The 24,989-nt window shown below is 40.2% G+C and overlaps 1 protein-coding gene across 2 annotated transcripts in view; it reads right to left on the bottom strand.

The window, feature by feature from the left end:
- The window catches only part of CDH2 (cadherin 2), a 245,577-nt gene that overhangs the window by 191,217 nt on the left and 29,371 nt on the right, over positions 1-24,989 (bottom strand). For both annotated transcript variants that reach the window (XM_066246179.1, XM_066246180.1), the window contains exon 2: positions 17,752-17,863. In XM_066246179.1, the coding sequence (XP_066102276.1) occupies positions 17,752-17,863 (112 nt within the window). The remainder of the gene's footprint in view (positions 1-17,751; positions 17,864-24,989) is intronic.

Below are 24,989 nucleotides of genomic sequence, written 5' to 3'. Positions count from 1 at the left end.
GAAGATTTACACTATAGTCTGCCCACAACTTTAAAAATACAAATTATTAACTTATAAAAAGTAAATGATTTTATATGTAAGTAATCATAATTTATATACGTTCCTTAATACCCATTTTAGAACATTCATAACTATGTAAGAAAGGTGTTATTAGGACAAAAAGCAGAACTTTTGCAATAATGCAGCATTATGGCAGGGGTCTCCAAACTTTTTACACAGGGGGTCAGTTCACTGTCCCTCAGACCATTGGAGGGCTGCCAAATACAGTGGTCCTCTCACTGACCACCAATGAAAGAGGTGCCCCTTCCAGAAGTGCAGTGGGGGCTGGATAAATAGCCTCAGGGGGTGGCATTGCGGCCCACGGGCCGTAGTTTGGGGACGCCTGAATTGTACAGTGTCCTTGCTTTGCTACTTTCTTGGCAGAATAATGAACCTCTCTGTTCATTTATAAAATAGATATACAATCACAGTGTTCATACCTAATAGATGACTATGAGGGGCACAGGTGCTAATTCACTAAAAATACAATTTCATATCTAGTACAGAGTTTTCTATAAAGAAATATTGCAGTATTATGGTATTTTTGGAATGTCATTAACACTAACAGAGTGACTGTGGGCATGAGTAGGTTACAGCCAGTCATTAAATGAATCCATTTCTGCTGGAGAACAGACAGAAACACTTCTGGAGACTCCAGGGTTAACTACTTACTCTACCTTAGAAATCAGGGCAAATGCATGCTTTTCGAAGTGCCAATAGCAACAGATTATTAGTATAAAATGGAATGGAAAACGGAGTACATCACTGTCAAGGGTAAGTGTACTTTCTTGTGAAAACATGGATATCATATATGTGAGAATACAGTATCATAATGTCAAATGCATTTCTGACAGTGTTTCCCAGTCATAAGAATTTGAAAACAGTTGCCCTCAAAGATATGAGTCTACACCCATACCAAACAGGACATCTGTGCAGTAGTCACACCAACCCTACCTGGAAGGTACAAGGCAGAATTCACTGACACCAGCCACAAGAAAATGGAAAGCACCAAGATGTGAGCAGAGTCTGACCAGGCAGTGGCACAGTGTAGAGCGACGAACTGGGACACAAAGGACCCAGTTATAAAACCCCAAGATCTCCAGCTTGAGCGTGTGATCATCCATCTTGGGCATGGGCTCACCAGCTTGAACGCTGGTCACCAGCTTGAGTGTGGGATCATAGACATAACCCCATAGTCACTGGCTTGAGCCCAAGATCACTGGCTTGAAGCCCAAGGTCGCTGGTTTGAGACCAAGGTCACTGGCTTGAGCAAGAGGTAACTGGCTCAGCTGGAGCCCCCCCAATCAAGGCACATGTGAGAAAACAATCAATGAACAACTAAAGTGCCACAACAAAGAGGTGATGCTTCTCATTTCTCTCCCTTCCTGTCTGTCCCTCTCTCTGTCTCTGTAAATAAGAAATAAATTTTAAAAAAGATGTGAGCAGAGCATCTGAGCAGGCCTCTTCCAGTGAGCCCTGGAGAAGGGACCAGGGCTCCATTCACAGTGACTGGAAGCTAAAATTTGTGTTACTTCCTCAGAGAGCCATAACGCTGCCAAGACTTTCCAAAGTGGAGGTGGACTGCGAGAGCACTAATCCCTCCTTGAATGCCATCTAGAATAGTGAAAAGATTACATTTCCATGGGAGACTGACAATCCTGTAATCACAAATTTTGATGAGTTCCCTTTAAGAGGTAATGTAAAATTTAGAATTGACACATTGATGAGCACACACATGTATCCATTTAATGCAAACTTCATTTTTAAAAACCGCTCTCTATAGCATTTCCTTGGCTAACCTCATATATACCAAAAAATAGTTCCAAAAACCTGAGAAAGCAAATGTCATTTTGGATCAATAAATACCATATAATTTGTTGATAGAATGACCTACACACACACACACAAAAAAAAAAAAAAAAAAAAAAAAAACCCACAACAACCTCAATTAAGATATTCCAAGTTCTACAGTGCTTGAAAGTTATAATTTCTTTTTAAGTTTCTTTTGCCCTATTCACAAATCTATAATTATGAAATACATCCTAATTTTTTCAAAAATACTAAAATATTTTTCTGCTAAGAATTTCTATAGATAATATCTGTGGCTCAGCAAAATTCATAGGTTGAAACCTATTTCCTAATATGATAGTATATGGAGGTAAGGCCTCTAGGTGGTAAATGATCATGAGGGTGCAGCCCCCATGACGGAATTACAACCTTATTACAAAAAAAAACAAACCCAAAAACGGCCAAGTGAGCTCTTTGCCTCTTCCAACCTGTGAGGGCACAGTGAGAAGACCATGTCCATGAGCCAGGAAGCAGACCTTCATTGAATCAGCCAGGGGCTAGATCTTGGACTTCCCTAGCCTCCAGAACAGTAAAATATAAATTTCTGTTGTTCATAAGTAATCCAGTCTATAGTATTCTGTTTCAGCAGCCTAAATGGACTAAGAACTAACATATATATTTATTTATTCTTGGATAGTGAGTTTTCTGTCAATTTTTTTTAAATCTAACATTCTGAATAACTTCTGCATTCCTATTTTGCAAGAAAAGAGGCCACAGAAGGAAAGCTCACATAGCAAAGTCCCTATGCAAGCACACCGTGGGTTTTTAATGACACCACCTCTCTTCACATCTCGGCAAGTCACAGGAACACTGTAATAGAATCTTCACATAGCACATCAATCACTGCCATGCTGATTTTCTATTAAGATCTGACCTAGAAAAAAAGCCCTTAAATTTTCTTCCTTTGCTCTCTATCTTACAGTATAGTCTTGTAAGAAAGTCAAAATATTTTGGAAGACACACAAAAAATGATCCATTTAACAAGAAAAAGAATTAAGGACAAACTAGAGAAGAAACTGTTCCCAAAGCAGTGTTCCTGTGGCCTTAAACAGTGTGACCACACAACTTAGTTAAATTTTCTTTTACCCAAATACTTCCTGCCAATTTCACAAGTCAGCATCCCAATAACTACTTCACTTGTTTTTAGGGTCCATACTATTCCCAGCAATACATGATACTCTCCTTGACCTCATTTCCCAGTAAATCTGCAAACTTTTGTTTATACTCATTCATTCACTTGATCTATCAACTAGTGTAAAGGCCAGGATCTGCCAGGCTTTGCTCTAAGCATTGTGGGTACTGGGTAGACCAGTGAAACAGTCCCTACCTCCTAGAGCTAAACACCACAGCCGAAATACACAGACCCCTGATCAAAACAACACCTTTCATCTCCCTACTTTGACACTTCCCCTTTCTGGTCATAATCAAATAAAGCATATTTTCATTCCTCCCAAGTAATAAAGTCTGTTCTCCCAACCTCACTGAAACCTTCAGTGAGACCCGCTATCAGTTAGGATGCAACTCACTGCACATAACAGAACACTCACCTTATACAGTACTGCTTTAGCAATCAATGGCGCGTATCAGCTAACATGACTGGAAGCCCAGGGATAGGAAAAGCTCAGGGTTTCTAAATTCAGCCATTTAGTAATTGCACCAAGGGTCAAGTTTCTCTCTATTCTGCTTAATGTGGATGACTGACATGACCTCTTGAGCATATCTGCTCCTTTATTACTATTGAGGGAAAGAAAAAAACATGAAGAGAAAGGGAAGCAGATGTAGGGGCCCAGGTGAGTGAGGGAGCAAAAGATATAGACAGATTTGCGAGGAAACCCTATTACCCTTGACCTCACTGGCCCAGAGGCTTCCACTGCAATCACAGGAACAGGGCCATGATATCTCTTTCCTAGGACTAGAGGTGACTAAACTCCTTCTCAAGCTAGGGACTGCATATCAGTGGTCAGAACTAGGTTCCCAAACAGTAATTGAGGGAGGGAATTCAGTTGGCCGATAAGGTTGGATTCATCTACTGGGAAGGAAGATTAGGCAATTGTGGATTCTGGAAAGGACAGTATGGATGAAGATGACTTTAAAGGCTGTAAATAGTAGGTGAATAATATCTTGTGTAAATCAGTTGTGTAGTGCAGTGGTCCCCAAACCCCGGGCCGCAGACAGGTACTGGTCCATGGGCCATTTGGTACCGGTCCGCAGAGAAAGAATAAATAACTTACATTATTTCTGTTTTATTTATATTTAAGTCTGAACGATGTTTTATTTTTAAAAAACGACCAGATTCCCTCTGTTACATCCTTCTAAGACTCACTCTTGACGCTTTTCTCGGTTACGTGATACATTTATCCGTCCCACCCTAAAGGCTGGTCTGTGAAAATTTTTCTGACATTAAACCAGTCCATGGCCCAAAAAAGGTTGGGGACCTCATGGTATATTAGGAAGAGTACAAGCAGGAAGTCTAACAGACCTGGGTTCAACTCCTGATGCCACCACTTGCTTATGATATGCCTTGAATAAAATCACTTGAAAACTGTTTACATCTGAATTTCCTTTCTGTAACACAAAATTAGCACAAAATTTTAAAGACTAAAGATAATTTCTACTAAAAGCCTGGCACATACAAGTCACTTGATAAAGAAAAAAAAATCTATTATCATTATTGATCCGTAAAATCTCTTGCTTATATGCTGTGTCCTAGTGCTCTCTAGGGCTCTCATTGCTAGATCTTCCCTAAAAAACTAGTGTTCTGGGGCAAACAAGAGCTCCAGCTCTATATTTGTGCTCAATTAACTGACAGCCTCTGATTCTGACAAAACAGAGATGCTTCTTTATGAGGGCTACACTTGTCTTCTATTGTTATCTATAGAAATTAATTTCTATATCTTCAGTATAAAACACTCATGGCTTAAAGTACACTGGGTAGATGGTGATGAGACAAACTACCTGTTCCCCAAGACAACAACAAGGGAAACAGAACTAAGAGCTTTTGAGAAATTATCATAGTTCAGAAAGGTGGAGCAACAAGACTCAAGTACTGAGAAGAATTCTGGGTGTACTCACATCTCAAGGACACAGAGCAAAGTTAATTCTTGAGGGTAAACATGGGAAAAGAAACATGTAACTTAGCCTGACCAGGAGGTGGCGCAGTGGATGGAACATCGGACTGGGATGCCGAGGACCCAGGTTTGAGACCCCAAGGTCACGAGCTTGAGCGAGGGCTCATCTGGTTTGAGCAAAAACTCGCCAGCTAGGACCCAGGGTCACTGGCTCAAGCAAGGGGTTACTCGGTCTGCTGAAGGCCCGCAGTCAAGGCACATATGAGAAAGCAATCAATGAACAATTAAGGTGTCACAATGTGCAATGAAAAACTAATGATTGATGCTTCTCATCTCTCCGTTCCTGTCTGTCTGTCCCTGTCTATCCTTCTCTCTGACTCTCTCTCTGTCTCTGTGGGGAAAAAAAATGTAACTTGACTGGCAACATGAATTTTAAAACCCCACAGACAAGCAAGTCCTAGCATGTGGGCAAGGAGGGGGTAAGAAAGTGAAAGACGCAAAAAGTTCTCCATCAGAAGTGGCCTTTATGAGACGCACTGACCGCATGGGCCGGAAAGGACTCCATACAATGGACAGAAATCAGAAGACAGTATCCAGACCGAGTTCAGCCACTTATTAATCTTCTGATTCTAAGTGAGTCACTCCACTTCTGGGAATTCAGTTTCATTATGTGAAAATAGGCTCCACCGTCCTACCTGACTCATAGAGTCTGCAGCAGCTAAAATAAAATTTATAAAACTGCTCAAGAAATAGAAAATGCTATGCAAATACAATGCACTTATAAATAACTGTCCTGAATGCCAAAGGTAAGGCACTTCTTACACATGTCGATGTAGCCTTGCTGAAATGCCCACACTGTGAGCACCAGGCATTATATATAAACCAGCAGCAAAACAAAAAATAAATCTGTTCTTAATTGCTTAATTTATTTAAATAGCTGCCTGAAAAATAATAAATTACAATTATTATTTGAGATGGGTTAAACTACCAAATCTCTGAGATTGAGGCACTAAAATGAATTGAGAATTCATGCTATCTATTAATTTGTTCATCATGAGTGGAGTGACATACCACACTAAGGCTTGATCACTTTGAGCAGTTAATGTGAGGTCACCTCATAAGGGACCATTTTCCTACAATGGAACTGCAACAGGATGCTTTCATAAATGTCTTCTGCATCGACAGACCAGACAACAAGTCAACAAAAGATGCCACAGCAAATCTGTGACTAGAGTGAAGAAATAATTGCATAGGTATATGCATAATGGGAAAATCGGCAGGACTTAATTTCACAAAGGAATTAAAACAAATATTCCATTCTGTTGAGATAGTTCTCTGATCAGTTCATTAAGGTGGCCCATTATTTGGCCTTCAAAACCACATGAAACAAAGAAATATTTATAATTTAAATGAATACACACACTTATAAACACGTCCCCTACAACCACAGCTAATCCGTGTTACACTGGCGTTCTCCGAGGCAATGCAGTGAGTTGTCTCCTTACACACAACAAGTATCTGTTGAATGAAGGTACAGAACTCTGAGAATTTCCATATCAACATTTTCTTAAATTCATAGTACCTGCTAATCTGAGAATACTTAAAGTGAGTTTCTGAATTGAAAGTCAGTGATAATGATAATACAAATAAGCTTTATTTGTAGGGCTTAAAACTGTAATTCAACAAACTTCTAAATAAAGTCAAGTACCAATATGAAAGATAAACATCAGGAAGGCTGGTTGGTGTCAGAGGAGTATCAAATGCAGTCTCTTAGGGGCTTCCCCGCTGACTGAAATGCCCTTGGTCAGACCACACCTTCAGCAAATACGGGAATGGGTCAGGAAGAAGCAGCTTTCAGCCCTAGGAATTAACTGAAAGTGGAACTTATGAGCCATTTTCTTTGCTTGTAATTGCTTTTTCCTACTAGGTAAGTAAAGAATCTTAATCTCAATTTATTAGCAGTTACGTTAAAACATATTATATAGTCTCCATATTTGAGCATCTGGTGAAATAAATACTCAGATGTTTAAAAACAAACAAATATAGTAATAGTGTATACAGGTGTTCTGATCAATCGTTAACATAATATTCATTGATATCTATTTTGGAAGATGTAATAGCTATCCAAACAAAAAGTATAACACTTCCAAAATCCATCTGAACTAGCAGGGTTTGACTATTCAAACATAGAGGGAACATAACTAAACTTGACTGATGTTTGTCATGAAAATACATACTCAGGCCAATTAGGTAAGTCTGGTGAAAGACCACCTTTCTTAGAATCACCTGGAGTTCACTTGTAAAAATACATATTCTTAAGATCCAGCCCCTAAAACCTTGGGTGGATCCCAAGAATTGGAATTTTAACCAGCTCACCCCAAAGTAACTCTCAAGCACCCTAAAATCTGAAAATTAATGATACTGGTTTTTTAAAAAAGTTAAAAACTAGAGAACTTTATAAGAGTTATTCCTTGTACCTTTTAATCCAGACAGTAGGAACAAAAACTAACCTGGGTGGAATAAGACTATATCAACAGTGTAGAATATGTAACAGTCAATTTAAAAGGCACTGCAATTATAACCTGATGAATTCATATACTGCAAGGGTACTTCCTCACACCAGATGCCTTACACCAAGGAGAAATGACACACTTTCACAGAGAATGACTGGCTCCTGGAGTGAGGCTCAGACAAAGCATATCCTGTTGTAAAGACTTCAAAAATGGTTGGCACGCTCAATTACATTCTTGATACAACACAAGAATATGAATATTAGCATCAAAGACAGTTCCATTTTTTTCAAAAGCATATAAGACATTTTCTTCAAAATGACAGTAAAGTCAAGCATCCATAAGAGAAACTTAGTCCACATTGAACAAGGAAAGATAAGAGATCAAGGTCTCAGTGACTTTCCCCTTTACAAGTGAGCAAAACCCAACCGGAGTGATCTGTACAAGATTCAACAAGGAACAATTAAAGAAGCAAACTTTAGACTCCTGCAGAGACACAGTTCAAAACAGTAACTGAAGGCAAAAAATAAAAGAACAGTGCTCAGATCTTCACACACCATAAAGAACCCATCTTTGTTCTACATTCTATCAGTTTAGGGGACAAGCATCTATTGACATAAAAGTTCTCAAGATGAAATGGAGACTGTGAAACAGTTATAGATGTACTTCAATAAGATCGGGAGCATTCCTAAAAAGAGATGATTTTTATTTTTGTGAAATGAAATTCATTTTTCAGCAGCATTCTGAAACTACTAACCAATTTGATCTAAACCCTGTTGTTTACATGTTCACATATCAACAGTAGTTTACTCCATCAATTTTTTCAGCTATGTCAAACTTTTAGATGCTATCGTATCCCCTTCGTCCCCATGAGGATTTAAAATAAGTGCTGGCATTGATTCCTGAGGTTACCATGTGTGCAAGTGGCTAGTGGGGTCTCCTGATGATATTGAAGCAATGGCCTTTTGAGGAAAATAATCAACTCATGGGTCTAACATATGAATGCAAAAAATCAATTTTACAAGCTCAAGATGGCTAGCAGTTCGTCTGAAAAACACCCAAGAGTTTTAGTTAGCCACAATCTCAAACAGTGCCATACAGAATGAGGCCACAGCAGACACTGCCCACCCACTCTGGGCTGCACCAACAGTGCGGTGTCCACATCACAGGCAAGAAGACGGCCTCCGCGGCACGCACGGGACACGGGTGGCATGGGCTCAGCCACACAGGGAACCCCAGCTTCCTCTCTTTGGAAGACAGAAGTAAACCCGAAGCTCAAACATCACTCAGGGCATTGTTTGATGTTTAGCTTGCAGCAGAAATCGTTTAAGGAGCCAGGTGATTATGTTCAGGTATGTGTAGATCTCTTAAATAGAAGTTCCTACCACAGGCACTTTGCCTGGCCTGATGACCACCGTTGCCCCTTCCCTGAAAACATCTGGTGCATGACAAATGCTCAAAAAGCCTTGTTGAATGAAAAAAATGATAAAATAGTTGACCTCAGAATATAAAAGAATAAATTTGCTCTGTGTGGTACCAAAAGATGAAACAGGCATCAGTGGGTAAAAATTTAAGAAAATATGCTCCAGTTAAACTTTTTAAGAAACCACTTAACGATTAGAGCTCTCCAAAGAAGAAGCAGACTTTGCGAGGAAGTGAGCTCCTCGGGGAAGTGGGGGGGGGACAGTGCCGGGACAGCCATCTGTCAGGATGCTGCGGCAGTGCAAACACTGTCCCCGTCACTGAACGCCACGAGGGTTCATTTTTATCTGAGCTGCCATTTCTGTTGAGCAAACCTTCTGCTGACAATGAAATCGTCAAGCTGAAAGGTAGGATTTTAAACCATTTGAGGAGTGACTCAACAAAATGTGTTAAGAGTGGTTCCCGGCCCTGGCCAGTTGGCTCAGCGGTAGAGCGTCGGCCTAGCGTGCGGAGGACCCGGGTTCGATTCCCGGCCAGGGCACACAGGAGAAGCGCCCATTTGCTTCTCCACCCCTCCGCCGCGCTTTCCTCTCTGTCTCTCTCTTCCCCTCCCGCAGCCAAGGCTCCATTGGAGCAAAGATGGCCCGGGCGCTGGGGATGGCTCTGTGGCCTCTGCCCCAGGCGCTAGAGTGGCTCTGGTCGCAACATGGCGACGCCCAGGATGGGCAGAGTATCGCCCCCTGGTGGGCAGAGCGTCGCCCCTGGTGGGCGTGCCGGGTGGATCCCGGTCGGGCGCATGCGGGCGTCTGTCGGACTGTCTCTCCCTGTTTCCAGCTTCAGAAAAATGCAAAAAAAAAAAAAAAAAAAAAGAGTGGTTCCCAAATGCAGGTATATAAAAACATCTGTGGAGCTTGTCATCCAACAGACTTCTAAGTCCCGTGTGAACTCCATGGGACGAGTCGACTACACGCCATAGACCTAGCAATTCCCTCTTCTCTTCCAAACCATCGCTTTTTCCCTGCCTACTGGAGTCTTTGCCATCATCATGCAAACATGTTACTCCCATTTTATAAAAATACTCTTGATTAACTTCCCTAGGCAAGTACCACTTCTCTTCTTCCTTTGATAGAAAAACTCAATCTGTAACCAGCTTCCCTCCTCCACCTGATGGTGGAGCACACCCAGACCAAAGGCACCAGTGACCTCCACATGGCGACATCTCAATCCTCCTCTGAGTTGACCTGTCACTAGCATTTGGCACAGATGACCACTCCCTCCTTTTGAGACACTCCTTCACTTGCCTTCAAAGACATCACACTCTACTGACTTTTCTCCTACCTTCCTTCTCACTCTTTCTCATTCTTCAAGCTACCCCTCGATCCTGATTTCCTAACACTGGAGTGCTCAAGACTCAGTATGAAACCATTTCTCTTCTTTCTTTAGTTTTCTCCTCCTCATACCTGTCTACTTAGTGATTTCACCCTGGGTCATGCCTTTACTATTTTATACTAAGTACTACCCACTCTGCAGCACAGCCCACTCCACTGAACCCCAAATCCATATTTAAATGTCTCCCTGACACCTCTGACATTCACCTCTACAGACTGAAAACAACTTTCTGATCTTCTCATCACAGTGACACATCCTTCCCAGTTTTCAGAAAAAATATCATAGACTCACCCTTGACTCCTTTTATTCATGTCACCTATTCAATCCATCAAACTAGTCACCCTATTTTCAAAACATAGGGAATAAAGTGGGACTTCTACCTCATACTACAGGGATTCTAAGATACAACACCAAAAGAAAAAGCAACAAGAGAAAAAAATGGACTACAAAGTCTTTTGTACATAAAAGGACATCAAGAAAGTGAACAGACAACCTAGAAAACAAGAGAAAGTATTTGCAAATAATATATCTGATAAGGGTCTAGTATCTGGAATATATAAAGAATTCTTACATCTCAAAAACAAACAAACAAAAAAGCAACCCAATTAAAAACGGGCCAGGGACTTGAACAGACACTTCTCTGAAGATGTACAAATGAGACACATCACAGGATACTCAACATCGTTAGTCATTAGGGAGATGCAAATCAAAACCACAGAGTGGTACAACTTCATACCCACTAGGACGTCTACAATCAAAATAAATGAAAAATAACAAGTTTTAGTGAGGATGGGAGAAGCTGAAACCCTTGTATATTGTTAGCTGGAATATAAAATGGTTCAAATGCTGTGGAAAACAGTTTGACAGTTCTTCAAAAAGTTAAACATAGAATTATTCTATGACCCCTCAATTCCACTTCCAGGTACATACCCAAAAGAACTAAAACCAGGTAGTCAAAGGAATACATGTATACACATGTTCACACTAGCACTGTTCACAGCAGGCAAAGGGTGAAAACACCTCACATGCCATCAACTAATGAATGGATAAACAAATAGTTTACAAATCATAAACTATATGCATACATTGCACATATAATGGAATACTATTAAGCCATAAAAAATAAATGTAGTACTGATACATGCTACAATGTGGATAAACCTCTAGAACATTATACTAAATAAGAAAGCCAAACACAAAAAGGCTTTTTGGGGGTTGAAGGGGAAGATTTGGGAGAAAATGCTTAATGGATAAGGGTTTTACTTTAGAGTAATGGAAATGATTTGGAACTAGATAGAGATGGTGGTTGCAAAATAATATTATGTACTAAATTCCACTGAATGTTCACTTTAAAATGGTCAATTTTATATTAAGTGAATTTCACTTCTATAAATTATTATAGAATCCAACCCCTCCTTCTACCTCTGCCTTCCAATAGCTTTTTACCTTCTTATAGACACAGCCAAAGTCCTATAAGGTGCCAAAACAGCATGGCCTGTTACCCTTATCACTTCATCTAACCTCATTCCCCACAACTCTGCCCTTTTGTCTCTCCACTCCAGCCACACCAGGCTCCTTGCTGCTCTATCAACAATCCAGACACACTCCTGCCTCAGGACCCTTGCACTTGTTCGCTTCATTTTAAATGTTCCTCTCCTAGATATCTAAAGTTCTTGAACTGTCTCCAACATCAGTTTTTATTCAAATGTCTCTTATACAATGATGCCTTTCTTGAATGTCTTGCATAGCCTGCAGAATACACATTCTCTCTAGTTCTCTTCCCTGCTCTATTTTTCTCCATAGCATTTATATCGTCTAATCCTGAATACTTTTTACTTACGTAGTGTTATTATTATCTACTCTTCACTAGGCGCTTACTAGAGAGCTCAATGGGAAAGAGAGAGAGGGGCTCTACGATATTAGAAAGACAGATTTTAAATCATTCTGGTGCCTTCTTGCTAATATGTTTTCATATGTGAACTGTGGCTTACTTTGCTAAACACAGATCTGCTTGCTACTTTGTGAGAAAACAGACCTCAGCTACTTCAAAGTATTGAAGGCTATAAATAACTGCCAAGGGATTTTAAAAAGTGACCACCCAAATGGGCTTACTTATTTTGCAGCATTATGTTAAGAAACCTGGACTGAAAATATATCAAAAAGGATATAAAAAGTCTATGTATTAAATAAAATCTAATTATAATAAAAAAGGAATAAAATTTCTTAGTTTTTGTATTGATCATATTATGTACTTAATTGCTTTTTTAAAAAACAAAACTGCCATAAGGTGTTAAAAAAAAAAAAAAGGTCTCGGTCCTGGCTGGTTGGCTCAGTGGTAGAGCGTCGGCCTGGCATGCGGAAGTCCTGGGTTCGATTCCTGGCCAGGGCGCACAAGAGAGGCGCCCATCTGCTTCTCCACCCTCCCCCTCTCCTTCCTCTCTGTCTCTCTCTTCCTCTCCCGCAGCCGGGGCTCCATTGGAGCAAAAGATGGCCCGGGCGCTGGGGATGGCTCCTTGGCCACTGCCCCAGGCGCTAGAATGGCTCTGGTCGCGACAGAGCGACGCCCCACATGGGCAGAGCATCGCCCCCTGGTGGGCGTGTCGGGTGGATCCCGGTCAGGCACATGCGGGAGTCTGTCTGACTGCCTCCCGATTCCAACTTCAGAAAAATACAAAAAAAAAAAAAAAAAAAAAAAAAAGGTTCTCCACTGCCGAGAATCTACAGGGCTGCCGTTCATTTATAAGTCCTTAGAACTCATTGACAACATCTAAGAACAAGCTCAGTACTCAGTGCTTTTGCCACAACCAACTGGAAATCAGTCCAGTGCACAGGGACAGCTAACATTATAAACAAGATATTCATAAACCTACCTTTCAAATATTTTAAAACAGTTTCAGTAATCAAAAGACTTATCAAAATAAAACAAAACCCACAGTTTCATAACAAATTAATACAAGTCCCTAACATAGCAGACCTACCTAAAATATGGATGGCTTTCCAATTCAGCAATACATGTCACATAAAAATATTCACAATATTTAAAAAAAAAAAGTAGTGTAGTTGTAAAATCCTACTAAACTAATAAAAAATATTTCAGTACAGTTATCTAAAGATACCATACTATAGCTTCCTCCGAGCATGTTAATGCTGACAAGACTCAATCAGTAAGTGAACTAATCTAAATCGAATTCCATCTAGTTGAAAATAATCATCAAGTGCTGCCCAGAGCTGGTGAGTAAGAATGAATTACTGAAAATATTCTCGGTAATTGCAAGTTGCTATTTATGTGGGCCAGAGTTGGAGGAGTGTACTTAGTGAAATGTCTAAGCATGCAGACCACCGGGGCAGAACACACGGGAAAATCACTCTGGCATTCACTCTACTAATAGCCTGGATCCTCTCTCTACTGTCACAGTGTAGTAGTTATTTTATAGTGTCAGATACACTGCTGGTGACAGAATAAAAATTTACGATTGCAGTTATTTTATTTTCAAGCAATGTGCTACCAGAAGAGAGTTTTCTAGTTCGGTGAAGTGTAAGTTAAATATCAAGGGCTAAATATCCTTTTCCAAAGCCCTAAATTTTTCTGCTTGTAAAGAGGTATGCACAAAATACTAATGGTGACAGTAACTGAAAGTTATTCTTCATTATGGGTGGTGTGCCTCATGGCCTCCAGCTCTCGAATATGTCTAGTAACATACAAGTCATGACAGTAAGTCGGGATAAGGAAGGCCAGCTCTAACATAAACTTGTCATACAACAGCTGTTAGGTAAGCCCTCCACAGCCCCTACCATCTATGTATTACAGCACAATAAGTTCTTATCATCACCATCATCAGAACTAAATTAGAAATCAGAAAACCTGGGTTCTAATTCCAGATCTGTAGCTAACAATCTAAAGAGCTATATAATCATGGGAAAAGCTTATAATCTCTTTGAGCTCCAATTTACTTATCTATAAAAATAAGGAGGTTGGCAGCAAATGCTTAACATTGATCCGAACTTATAAAGGCAAACACAGAAAAATAGCACAGGATAAAAAAAGGAATTTTTTTTTTACCTGAGGGGAAACAGGAAAATGAAAAACGTTATACAATTAAATGGTAATAAGGACGTAGACAAGAACTAACATATGTTAGCCCTGTAAAGAAGAGTCTTACAAAAATGCAAAGAACAGTAATGTCATACTCTACATTCCTTTTGGCCTAGTACTTCTTTTGAACACAAATCCCCAAAGGAAATATCTCGAAAGAAAAATCAAAGTTCTCTAAAAAAGAATCTCCATAGCAGCATTATATGTAAGAGAGAAAAACTGGAAACAACCTGTACAAAAATAGAGGCACAGTTAAGCAAAATCTGGTTTTGCTAACAAAATGGAACAAAGGCCTCCATAGCCATTTTTTAAATCCTAAACAATTCTCAAGAGAGTGGTAACAGTCAATATGACATAACATGAAATGTAAAGATTCATCACAACATATACTGGCCCTCTTCAGTATTTTACAAACAACACACTGATGGAAACCAGATGGGAAACTGGAAGGATACAGTTGGTTCATTGGGTCTACTATTAAGGTCACTACAATGGCAAAAAAATAAAAGAAGGATAGGGAGAAGGGAATGCTTTCTAAACTACAGTTCAGCATCTATATTTTATGCATCTTCTAGACAGCTTTTCTGACACAACAAATACCGCCTTATAAAGGCTCCATCTAATGCTGAATGTTTTCAAGCACCTTCACAAAGATTGTTACTGAAATGTCTGAAAAGTAATCAGCATTAGTGGCATCTACAAACCAAAATGTTAAACTTTCATTCAAGGTCTACTGCACCAGGGATGTGTCCTATGAAACCACACCATACATATCGTTGGACCACTGTCCTCCTCTCCTCAACCCTCATCAATGGGAAATGAAACTTAAATGTAACTTCAACATAGCTCTTGACTCCAAAGTCAACTTTAATTGGGTGAAGACTTACTATGAGGCAAATGCCTTGGAAGTGGCTGCATATTCCTTAGGTGTCATTACGTCTTTCGTTAAACACTCTAAGTCACAAAGCCACTCCTAAAACGATCAGTCTGGCTGGCCCCACTGTAGATCTCACACACACACACACACACACACACACACACACTAAAAACTACCAAAAGCCACTCCTAAAATGATCAGTCTGGCTGGCCCCACTGTAGATCCCTCATACACACACACACACACACACACACACTTCTAAGTGAAATGTAACAAGTGATAACACTCTTGTAAAAAAGAATGTTGATGTAGCACAAGAGCCTCAGTCAATGTTCTTCCAAACAAAATTATTTTTCCTATGAATCAATATTTTGAAGTTTATGTTTTAAGCTTTAAGGTGCTGGTGTCCTTTAACATGCTGTATGAGTGAAAAAGAAAAAAAAAGTGTCATGAAAGAAACGGTTTTTTTAAAAGGCTAAAATATAAAAACGGTAAACACCAGGCACAACTGAACCTTAAAAATTCTACCAGCGGCTAAGTGCAGTGACAACTAGAGCACCAAATCAAAGAATTACCAATCGTTCACATTTAATTTAAACGCGAGCAAAATTCGAAGTGTACAGATAATACCAAAAAGACTTTGGCAAGCAGCTCTGCCCAATTTCTCCTGTCACCAGCATTCCCTAATAATTAGAAAACAGGCTTTCATTTTGGAAACTGTTTAACAAGCCAATGCACTTCATCTTAACTCGGTTTCTGCTGACGGACCATATGTTTATTTGCAATCAATAAATTCAAGTTCTTCGGAAAAGAGATTAGAAGAAATTATCCGTTAAAAAAATGAATCTAAAAAATAAATTGCAATAACTTTCCTCAGACGTTTTTTTTTTTAATCTGTCTGAATTACTCTACAAAATCAAATCAGTACTTTTCTTCAGCATTCAAATCATCTTTATAGGTCACAGAGGTCCAAGGATGCCGCATAATTATTTACAAATTTAAAGAAAATGACACACATGCAGAACTCCAAGACTCACATTAAAGCGTAACCAAATCTTCACACTTTGATTTGAATTAAACCTCTATCCTGGCAACCGTTCCTCACTAGTGTAGATTAGACTACACTGCGATTCAGTGTTGAGATGGACTGATTTACTATTTCCTCATTAAAATACCACGTAATGAGGCAGGGACAGGAAGATGTCTTTACAAAAGATAAACTTTAGAAAGATCACATAGGTGTGAGCAAATTCCAATTAGAACAGAAATGAAAATAAAACCATAACCTGCACCAAAGAACCTTAGTGGCAAAGAGGCCGTTCTCATTTCAAAGTCCTCTGTCTATGGTATTCTTAAGTATTGTCCCACTGCAGTTTGTCAGTGCTGAGAGACACTTCAATTAAGGCTGTGTGGTAGAGCCCTGTGTAAATTAATTAGTTGAGGTTGTAGAGATTTTCTAAAAGCAGCTCTCTAAAACAACCTCAGAGGTATGCACAATTTGTGGGGAATTAGAATTTAAATACAACTTACTAATCAATTCTTCTTGCTTTCACATTTCAATGACATTGTGTGTAATGATATATAAACCCATGAAAATGCAACTAACCAACATTTTATGTGATTTCAATTAGAGGTAACAGAGGGGGCTTTGCAATTTTGCTTCTGACACTCAAGTTTTATTTCAGGTTTTAGCTAGATTTATTGGCAAGAGTTTTCATATGATAACTATAATGAAGTTGATCCATATTTAAATAAATGGTGCTATATTTGAAATCCACATATGCCACAACCAAATTAGTTATATAGTAACTTCAGTAAACAATGTCATAACAAAAATACGCATTTCCAGGCTCCTGCCTCAAGTCTTTACCTGCCAAATCTGTTCATTATAATTTAGCTAAATGTTAAAGTCTGGCATGCTTTACAAAAGATACTATTATAGTACTGTATTTTTTGTTGATTAATTGATTTTTAGAGAGGGAGAAAGAGAGAAAGAAATGTGAACTTGCTGTTCCACTTATTTTTGCATTTATTAGGTGTTTCTTGGATGTGCCCTAACCAGGGATTGAACCTGGGATGACACTCTAACCAACTAAGCTACCCAGTCAGGGCTGTAATAATTTCTTTAATTCAAAAGACTAAGTGAATTTTTGCTGTAAATAATTTTATAACCATTAGAATCAGATGTTCAGTAAATATTAATCTTCAAAATAAGTGAAATATAAGCAGAGAAGTAAAGATTAGAGATGTATAATGGTTCCCACTGTACTTTATAAATGGAAGAAATGTGAAGTGTTCAAGAGATCAGGACCCTTCCAGTCTCGTACATGAGAGATTCATGAGCTCTTCTGCAACCCTAAAATAAGGTTACTACAGTCTCATTACAGTGACTGTGAAAAATTTCATGCTAGTGTTACAGCAGAGTTGATTTAGAAACTGTTTAACGGCTACTTTGTTTCAAGAGCATAGACACTGTATGCACACATAGATATTTTGAGATAGTACCATTGAGAAGAGGCTGTCCTTCATGCACATCCTGCGATAAGACCGCACTGTAAGCATCTTCAGGAAACCCAGTCTTGCATAACGCGATTTCACCAGAAGCCTCTACAGATGCCTGCAACACAAGAAAAAAAATGTGTGCAATGATTGCTACCTCCTTCAAAATTACACTTGGCCCAACCCCTCATTTTTTTCCATGTACAAACAACCCCTTTGTTTCTGAATGGTTACAATTAGAATGTAGAAGGCAAAGGGTTAATCTTTTGATCACTAGAGTAGAAGAAATAAATTTCACTTGTCCAGTAAGTTCTCAACCACACGCATTCCGGGTTGATCTAAGAACTGAGTTTTTCCATTAAAGTAGTTATTGTGATGAAAGAACTAGCAAGTGGACCTGGGGGTGGAGACAGCCAAATAATTTGTAGGCTCCACAAATTGCTAACTTAATTTTATCAAGAAAAATGTATACATTCAAGTATATAGAATTTTACACGCTCATCTAATTCGCTTTGAAGTTTGTTTCACTCTTGACTCTGGTAATTAAAAAATGAAATTGCAATACGTTTACTGAAGGATATAAAATATGTTATACAAAGTAAAGCCAATCAATTCAAATTATATATCTGTGTGTGTATGTGTGTGTATATTTGAAGGACAGAATACATTAAAATATAAATAAAGACTAATACAATTACTTTTTTTAAGACTTAAAATTGGAAAATGACTTTCTCTTGTCATCTTCCTCTCTATCATCACATACACAGTTATCTACCTGGTGTGCTTAGAATGCCATTATACCAAGTGCTATAAACCTAGCCCTCCAAGTTAGTTTCACGACTTCTTCCGGTCCTGGGGACAGCATCATAGGACGAGATCTCAGTAGAACTCACGCAGCATTTGCCTTAGTTATAGGAAATCTTACCCTGCACTGATGAGGACACAAACACAGGAGGAGGAAAAGTGGTAGCGGCTGCTGGAGGGAGGGGGTCTCAGTGGTGGCTGAGCCAGTCTGCACTACTGAGGAAGATTATAAACTGAGAGGAAGAAGAACAGGAAGCCTCAGAAACACAGAGACCTCCAAGCCGTAGTCTGAATGAAGCAGCACAGCACAACCTCATAATTAAAGGACTACCTGGCTTATGCACGTGAGCTTTTAAAAATATTAAAGTGGCAAAAATCCAGATTAATCTAAAATTCTAACTGAATTCTCATGTAATATTCTGTCCTTTTCCAGATATGAGAAAATATAAAAAGTAAATTCAAACTTTGTTAAATATATCATACAGTATTTAATCTCAAAAAAGTATTTGGAGTAACAACAAGGTAACAGTTCACACCCATAAATTAGCCAACAGTGTCTAGTCTTCTATGTGCAAGAAGGACTATGAGAATCAAGTCCATGATACAGAGCAACTCAGCTCTTTACACAGCTGTCAGTAGAAGCTGGTCTAGTCACACTAGGGTACAATCTGGAAAATTCTAGTACAGACGAAAATGTGACATATCCTATATGGTAGGTAGAGTCTTAGGGTAACTCCCCCACGGGTGCCCCAGATGACACGTACAGGAATGCTCACGGCAGCACGGTTAGAACAGCAGGACCTACCAAACCACCCAGCAGGGGATGGATGGACCACACATTTTCAAACAACCAAAAAAAGGAATATACTAAACAGCATTAAAATGAAAACTTAGAACTGCACTGATCCACAAGTTTCCATCTCAAAACAAACGTATAAACAAGAAGTCAGTTTCTTTGATAGCTATCTAAGAGCAAAAGAGAAATTTAATTATAAACCAACCTACGGATGACTGTTATTTTTAGTAAGTTCTGAAATCTATTTATGCAACATTCCAAATTCCAACTGGAGACAAAGCATACTGCCATATTCATCTTGTAAAAAAACATAAATAAAAGTAATGATTGAATACTCGATTTTCATATATAATGTTTAAGTACAAAAGATAATGTAATGTTGACACACATGTAGTAAGAGTGTGCAAATACACAAGGTAGTGATAAATACTACCTTTGGGATAATGGCTTCCACAGAGCAAGCAAGATAGGAAAAGCATCAGGAAGAATCATACAGGTGGCTCTGGTGTTGTTTGTAATAATTTCTTTCTTTCACAAAGAATCTAGAGCAAACGGCAAAATGTAAAGATGTACATAGGCACACGGGTGCAAATTATATTAGTCTCTATATTTTCTGCATGCTGTACATACTTCTTAATAAGAGAAAATATTAGGGATTAACTAAGAAGTAAGAAGCTGGGCTTCTAACACCACCCCTTGGTCTGGAACACTGGGCGATATTTTGATACTTGCCAACTCTAAATATCTAGGCACTTATCCTGGGCCTGGCTCAGAGCAACCATGCAATAAGTGAAAGCTTTTGCTATTAGCAAACCAAAACAGATACAATGAGCAGGTCAAGGTGCTGTAAGTCTGTGTCCACCGAAGGCAGGGATCTGCCTCTTCACCTCCAGTCCAGGCTTCTGCAGAGGGGGTCAGTGGCCACAGGGCGGCAGGTGGGAACACAGTTTGGCAGGGCAACAGGTCCAAGGTGAAGAATGAGGAGCACAGAGTAAGCAGGAATCACATTCCAACCTGGACACTGGAGTCAGGTACGTACCCAGCGATCAATGAAGCCCAAAGACTAGAGGAAAACTGTCACCTTTTCTTTTACACTTTTTAAAAAACTGTTTAAAATTGAGCTATAATGGCCATACCTGACATCCCTCTATTTTATTAAGCTATAGTTGCCGTAGAACATTATATTAGTTTCAGGTGTACAATGTAATGATTTGATATTATATCTATTGTGAAATAATCACGACAGGAAGTCTAGCTAACATCATCTCCTTTACGGTATGCAGTCATCTCCGTCTCCACCCCAGGTGTCTTGTTTTCCAGTGGCCCTGCCCTACGGCAGGGGGACCAGCAGCCATGCCCCTCCTGCAAACCCACAGGAATGGCATTTCAGGGCCCCATCAAGTCCATCGGTGATACTGTAAATGCTCACTTCTGAGTATCTGCCTCCCCCTTATTTCAGAAAAGGGAACTTCTGTCCTTAAAATGCTACCCTTTACTCGAACTCTCTGCTCATTTTCCTCACCCAGAAACAGGCACCTATCTGTACCTTGTGGCTGTGAGAGTTCCTGGAACCGTGTTTGTAAATCACATCTCTAACAAGCGCTCTCCGCCAGTATTAAACACCACGAGGGGAATGTATTGCAGTACGAAATTTTCATATTTATTTTAAACAGCTGAACCTTTCCTAAATTCTTCTTCCCCAAGACAAAATGGACTCACAGAAATAACATGCTGTTCATAACCTGTATTTCCTTAAAAACAGGCTCCATAAAATTGAAACATATATTTCTCCCTATCAATATTAATTTCCCCTCTTAGCACACATTTCATAAGTAACTAAATTAACATTTTATAAAATATAGGAAGCACTGAAATGAATACAATCTCAAAGCTGGAGCTATCACTGGATTGCTTCATGCCTAGTACTGTGCTGGTGCATCAATAACCCATTTAATGCTATGGGCAGCCCTCTGAGTCTGGAGCCAATCCTGGGGCTGAGACTGTGGGAGATCTGGTGTCCTGATCCTCCCAGGAAGCTGACTTCATTTGTAAAGGCGCTGATGACAACATCTTTTGGACACTGAAATCTCTCGAGTCTAACCTATAGCTAATGCTTGAATTTTCCCCAGCAGTGGGACTTACTCCAGCAGAGATATGCCCTCAGGGGACATATGGCAATGTCTGGGCACATTTTTGATTGTCGAAATGGGAAAGGAAAGCCTGACCTGTGGTGGCATAGTGGATCAAGTATTGATTGACCTGGAACGCTGAGGAAGCCGTTTTGAAACCCTGGGCTTACCTGGTCAAGGCATATATGGGAGTTGATGCTTCCTGCTCCTTCCCATACCCTTCTTTCTCTCTCTCTCTACCGCCCCCCTCTAAACTGAATAATAAAAATTAAAAAAGAAAGAAAATGGAAGATGGGTGCTACTGGCTTCCACTGCCTAGAAGTCAGGAAAGCTCCCAACCACACAATGCAAAAAGTAGCCCCACCATAAGAATTATCTAGCTCCAAATGTCAATAGGGTCAAGGGTGCACCCATGAATAACGCTGCACCCTTTGATACCTCCAGCAGTGTAAAGCTCGTTATCTCTTCAAACAGCTCATTAAACTTTTTTTTAATTAAATTTTATTTGGATGGCACTAGTTAACATAATTATTCAAGTTTTAGGTGCCCAATTCTACAACACATCTCTGGACACTGTACCGTGTTCACCCTCTCAAGTCAAGTCTTTGTCCATCACCACTTACTCTCCTTTAACCCCACATCGCTACAACACCCCCGAGCCCCGCACCCCTGGCAATTACTACACTCTGGTCCTCGTCCATGAGGTGTTATTTTTTTGCCCTTTTTTGCTCCATCCCTCCACCTCCCCCACCACCACCACCCCTCAACAGCTAGCTGTCAGCCTGCTTTCTATGTAGCTCATTAAACTCTTATTAGAACATCTTCCTTTCCAGCAAGCCAAAACCTAGCACCTGTGGCTTTTCCCAACATTAACTGGTCACTCTACAGGCCTCAGATGAGACTCTAGATCAGGGGTCCCCAAACTTTTTACACAGGGGGCCAGTTCACTGTCCCTCAGACCGTTGGAGGGCCGGACTATAAAAAAAAAAACTATGAACAAATCCCTATGCACACTGCACATATCTTATTTTAAAGTAAAAAAACAAAACGGGAACAAATACAATATTTAAAATAAAGAACAAATAAATTTAAATCAACAAACTAACCAGTACTTCTTTTTTTTTTAATAATTTTATTTTTAATGGGGTGACATCAATAAATCAGGATACATATATTCAAAGATAACAACTCCAGGATATCTTGTCGTTCACTTATGTTGCATACCCATCACCCAAAGTCAGATTGTCTTCTGTCACCTTCTATCTAGTTTTCTTTGTGCCCCTCCCCCTCCCCCTTTCCCTCTCCCTCTCCCCCCTCCCCCCATAACCACCACACTCTTATCAATGTCTCTTAAGTTTCACTTTTAAGTCCCACCTACGTATGGAATAACGCAGTTCCTGGTTTTTTCTGATTTACTTATTTCACTTCGTATAATCTAACCAGTATTTCAATGGGACCTATGGGCCTGCTTTTGGCTAATGAGATGGTCAATGTGCTCCTCTCACTGACCACCAATGAAAGAGGTGCCCCTTCCGGAAGTGCGGCAGGGGCCGGATAAATGGCCTCAGGCAGCCGCATGTGGCCCGCTCGCCGTGGTTTGGGGACCCCTGTTCTAAATGTTAGAAAGTGAGAGAGAACTATCCCCTCAAAAAGCTCCTAACAGTGCAAGGATGAGGTTGTAAATTACATGAATTTTGTAATATTTGAATAATGCAGGGATCAGCAAATGTTTTCTGTAAAAGGGCCAAACAGCAAATATTTGAGGATGTGCAGGTCATAGGATTTCTGTTGATACCATTCAACTCTGCCGATGTAGCTCAAAAGAAGTCATTAACAATTGGAGATACAGGAACACGGCACTGTTCATTCAAATAAAACATTATTATGGACACCAAAATCTGAATTTCATTTAATTTTCAAGTGTCAAAAAATATCATTCTTCTTTTGATTATTTTTAAAAGCATTTAAAAATGTGAAAAATACTCTTGGACATAGAAGAATAGGCATCAGGCCCTGGCCGGTTGGCTCAGTGGTAGAGCGTCAGCCTGGCGTGCAGGAGTCCCGGGTTCGATTCCCGGCCAGGGCACACAGGAGAAGCGCCCATCTGCTTCTCCACCCCCACCCCCTCCTTCCTCTCTGTCTCTTCCTCTCCTGCAGCCAAGGCTCCACTGGAGCAAAGTTTGCCCGGGCGCTGAGGATGGCTCTGTGGCCTCTGCCTCAGGCGCTAGAATGGCTCTGATTGAGGCAGAGCGACGCCCCAAGATGGGCAGCATCACCCTTGGTGGGCATGCCAGGTGGATCCCAGTGGGGAGCGTGTGGGAGTCTGACTGCCTCCCCATTTCCAGCTTCAGAAAAATACAAAAAAAAAAAAGAATAGGCATCGGGACTCTAGTTTTTAGTTCCCTGAAACAGAGTTTTGAGTTTTATAAAACATTATTATCTCCTTTAATTTTCACAATCACTCCCTGAGCAGTGTGAAATTATCCACATTTTACAAATGAGCAAAATAGGTTCTCACTTTGTAGTAAATACCCAAGACTTCACATCCTGGAAGAGGAAGAGGCAAGAATCTAACCCTTCCCAAGTACAACAAACAATTACAATTCTTTCAAGAAACATTTACTGAGTATCCATTTGCCAGTGGAAGCAGAACAAGATACAGTCCCCACCCTTAAGAAGTTCAAGGCTTAATGTGGGAACAAAAAGCAGAGGTGACTGAATGCAATAGAAAGTGTTGACTGAGAAGTATAGATACGCAGAGAGCACGGGGGGGAGAGCCCCGGGCAGGGGTCTGGGGGCCTCCCAAGCTGGGCTCAGGAGTAGCCAGGCAGTGCGGGGTGGCAGGAAGCCATCCCAGGCAGTAACTGCCTGAGCTAGAACAAGGCAGCAAGAAACAGCATGCCGTCTGGGGAATTACAATGAGCTCAGTGTCACTGGAGTCCAAGCAGCGAAGCAGAAAGTCAGAAGTCAAGGTTGGAGAGTTAGACAGGGTTAGATCCTAGATCGCTGGGGGCTTGGGGTTATCCTGTCGGCTGAGGGGAACCAGGCACAGATTTTAAGCAGGGGCAGATTGTGTCTGATATACCATTTTCTGATGTTTCGTGGGAAATGTGGCAGTGGGTGGCAGGGGGAACAAGTGACAGTTGGGAGGCAAGTTAGGACATAAACTTGAATCAGGCAGGGGCTGCAGTAATGAAAAGGGGGCAGATTGTATCAATATGCAGACAGTTAAAAATGACAGGGCTCAGTGAAGACAGGGACTCATAGCGGAAGGAGGAAGAAAAGGAGGCAAGGAGGAAGGAAATGATGCCATTCCCCATGTTTCCAGCTGAGTGACTAGAGACATGTGTGGCACAAACTAAGAAAGATAATCGCAAAATTACTATACCAGGAACAAAGTGATAAAGAAGCAGAAAGAATAGGATGGTAAATCTGCCTGCAGAAATTAAAAACTCCATAGCTGAAATGACATTTAGGCTCTGTCTTTAAAGATGATTAAAACGTTGCCAGGAGAA

Source organism: Saccopteryx bilineata, chromosome 11 (genome assembly GCF_036850765.1).
Source record: "Saccopteryx bilineata isolate mSacBil1 chromosome 11, mSacBil1_pri_phased_curated, whole genome shotgun sequence".
Classification (NCBI taxonomy): Eukaryota; Metazoa; Chordata; class Mammalia; order Chiroptera; family Emballonuridae; genus Saccopteryx; species Saccopteryx bilineata.
The sequence above is the reverse complement of the archived record's forward strand: the minus strand, read 5'-3'. Positions and strand labels throughout refer to the sequence as shown.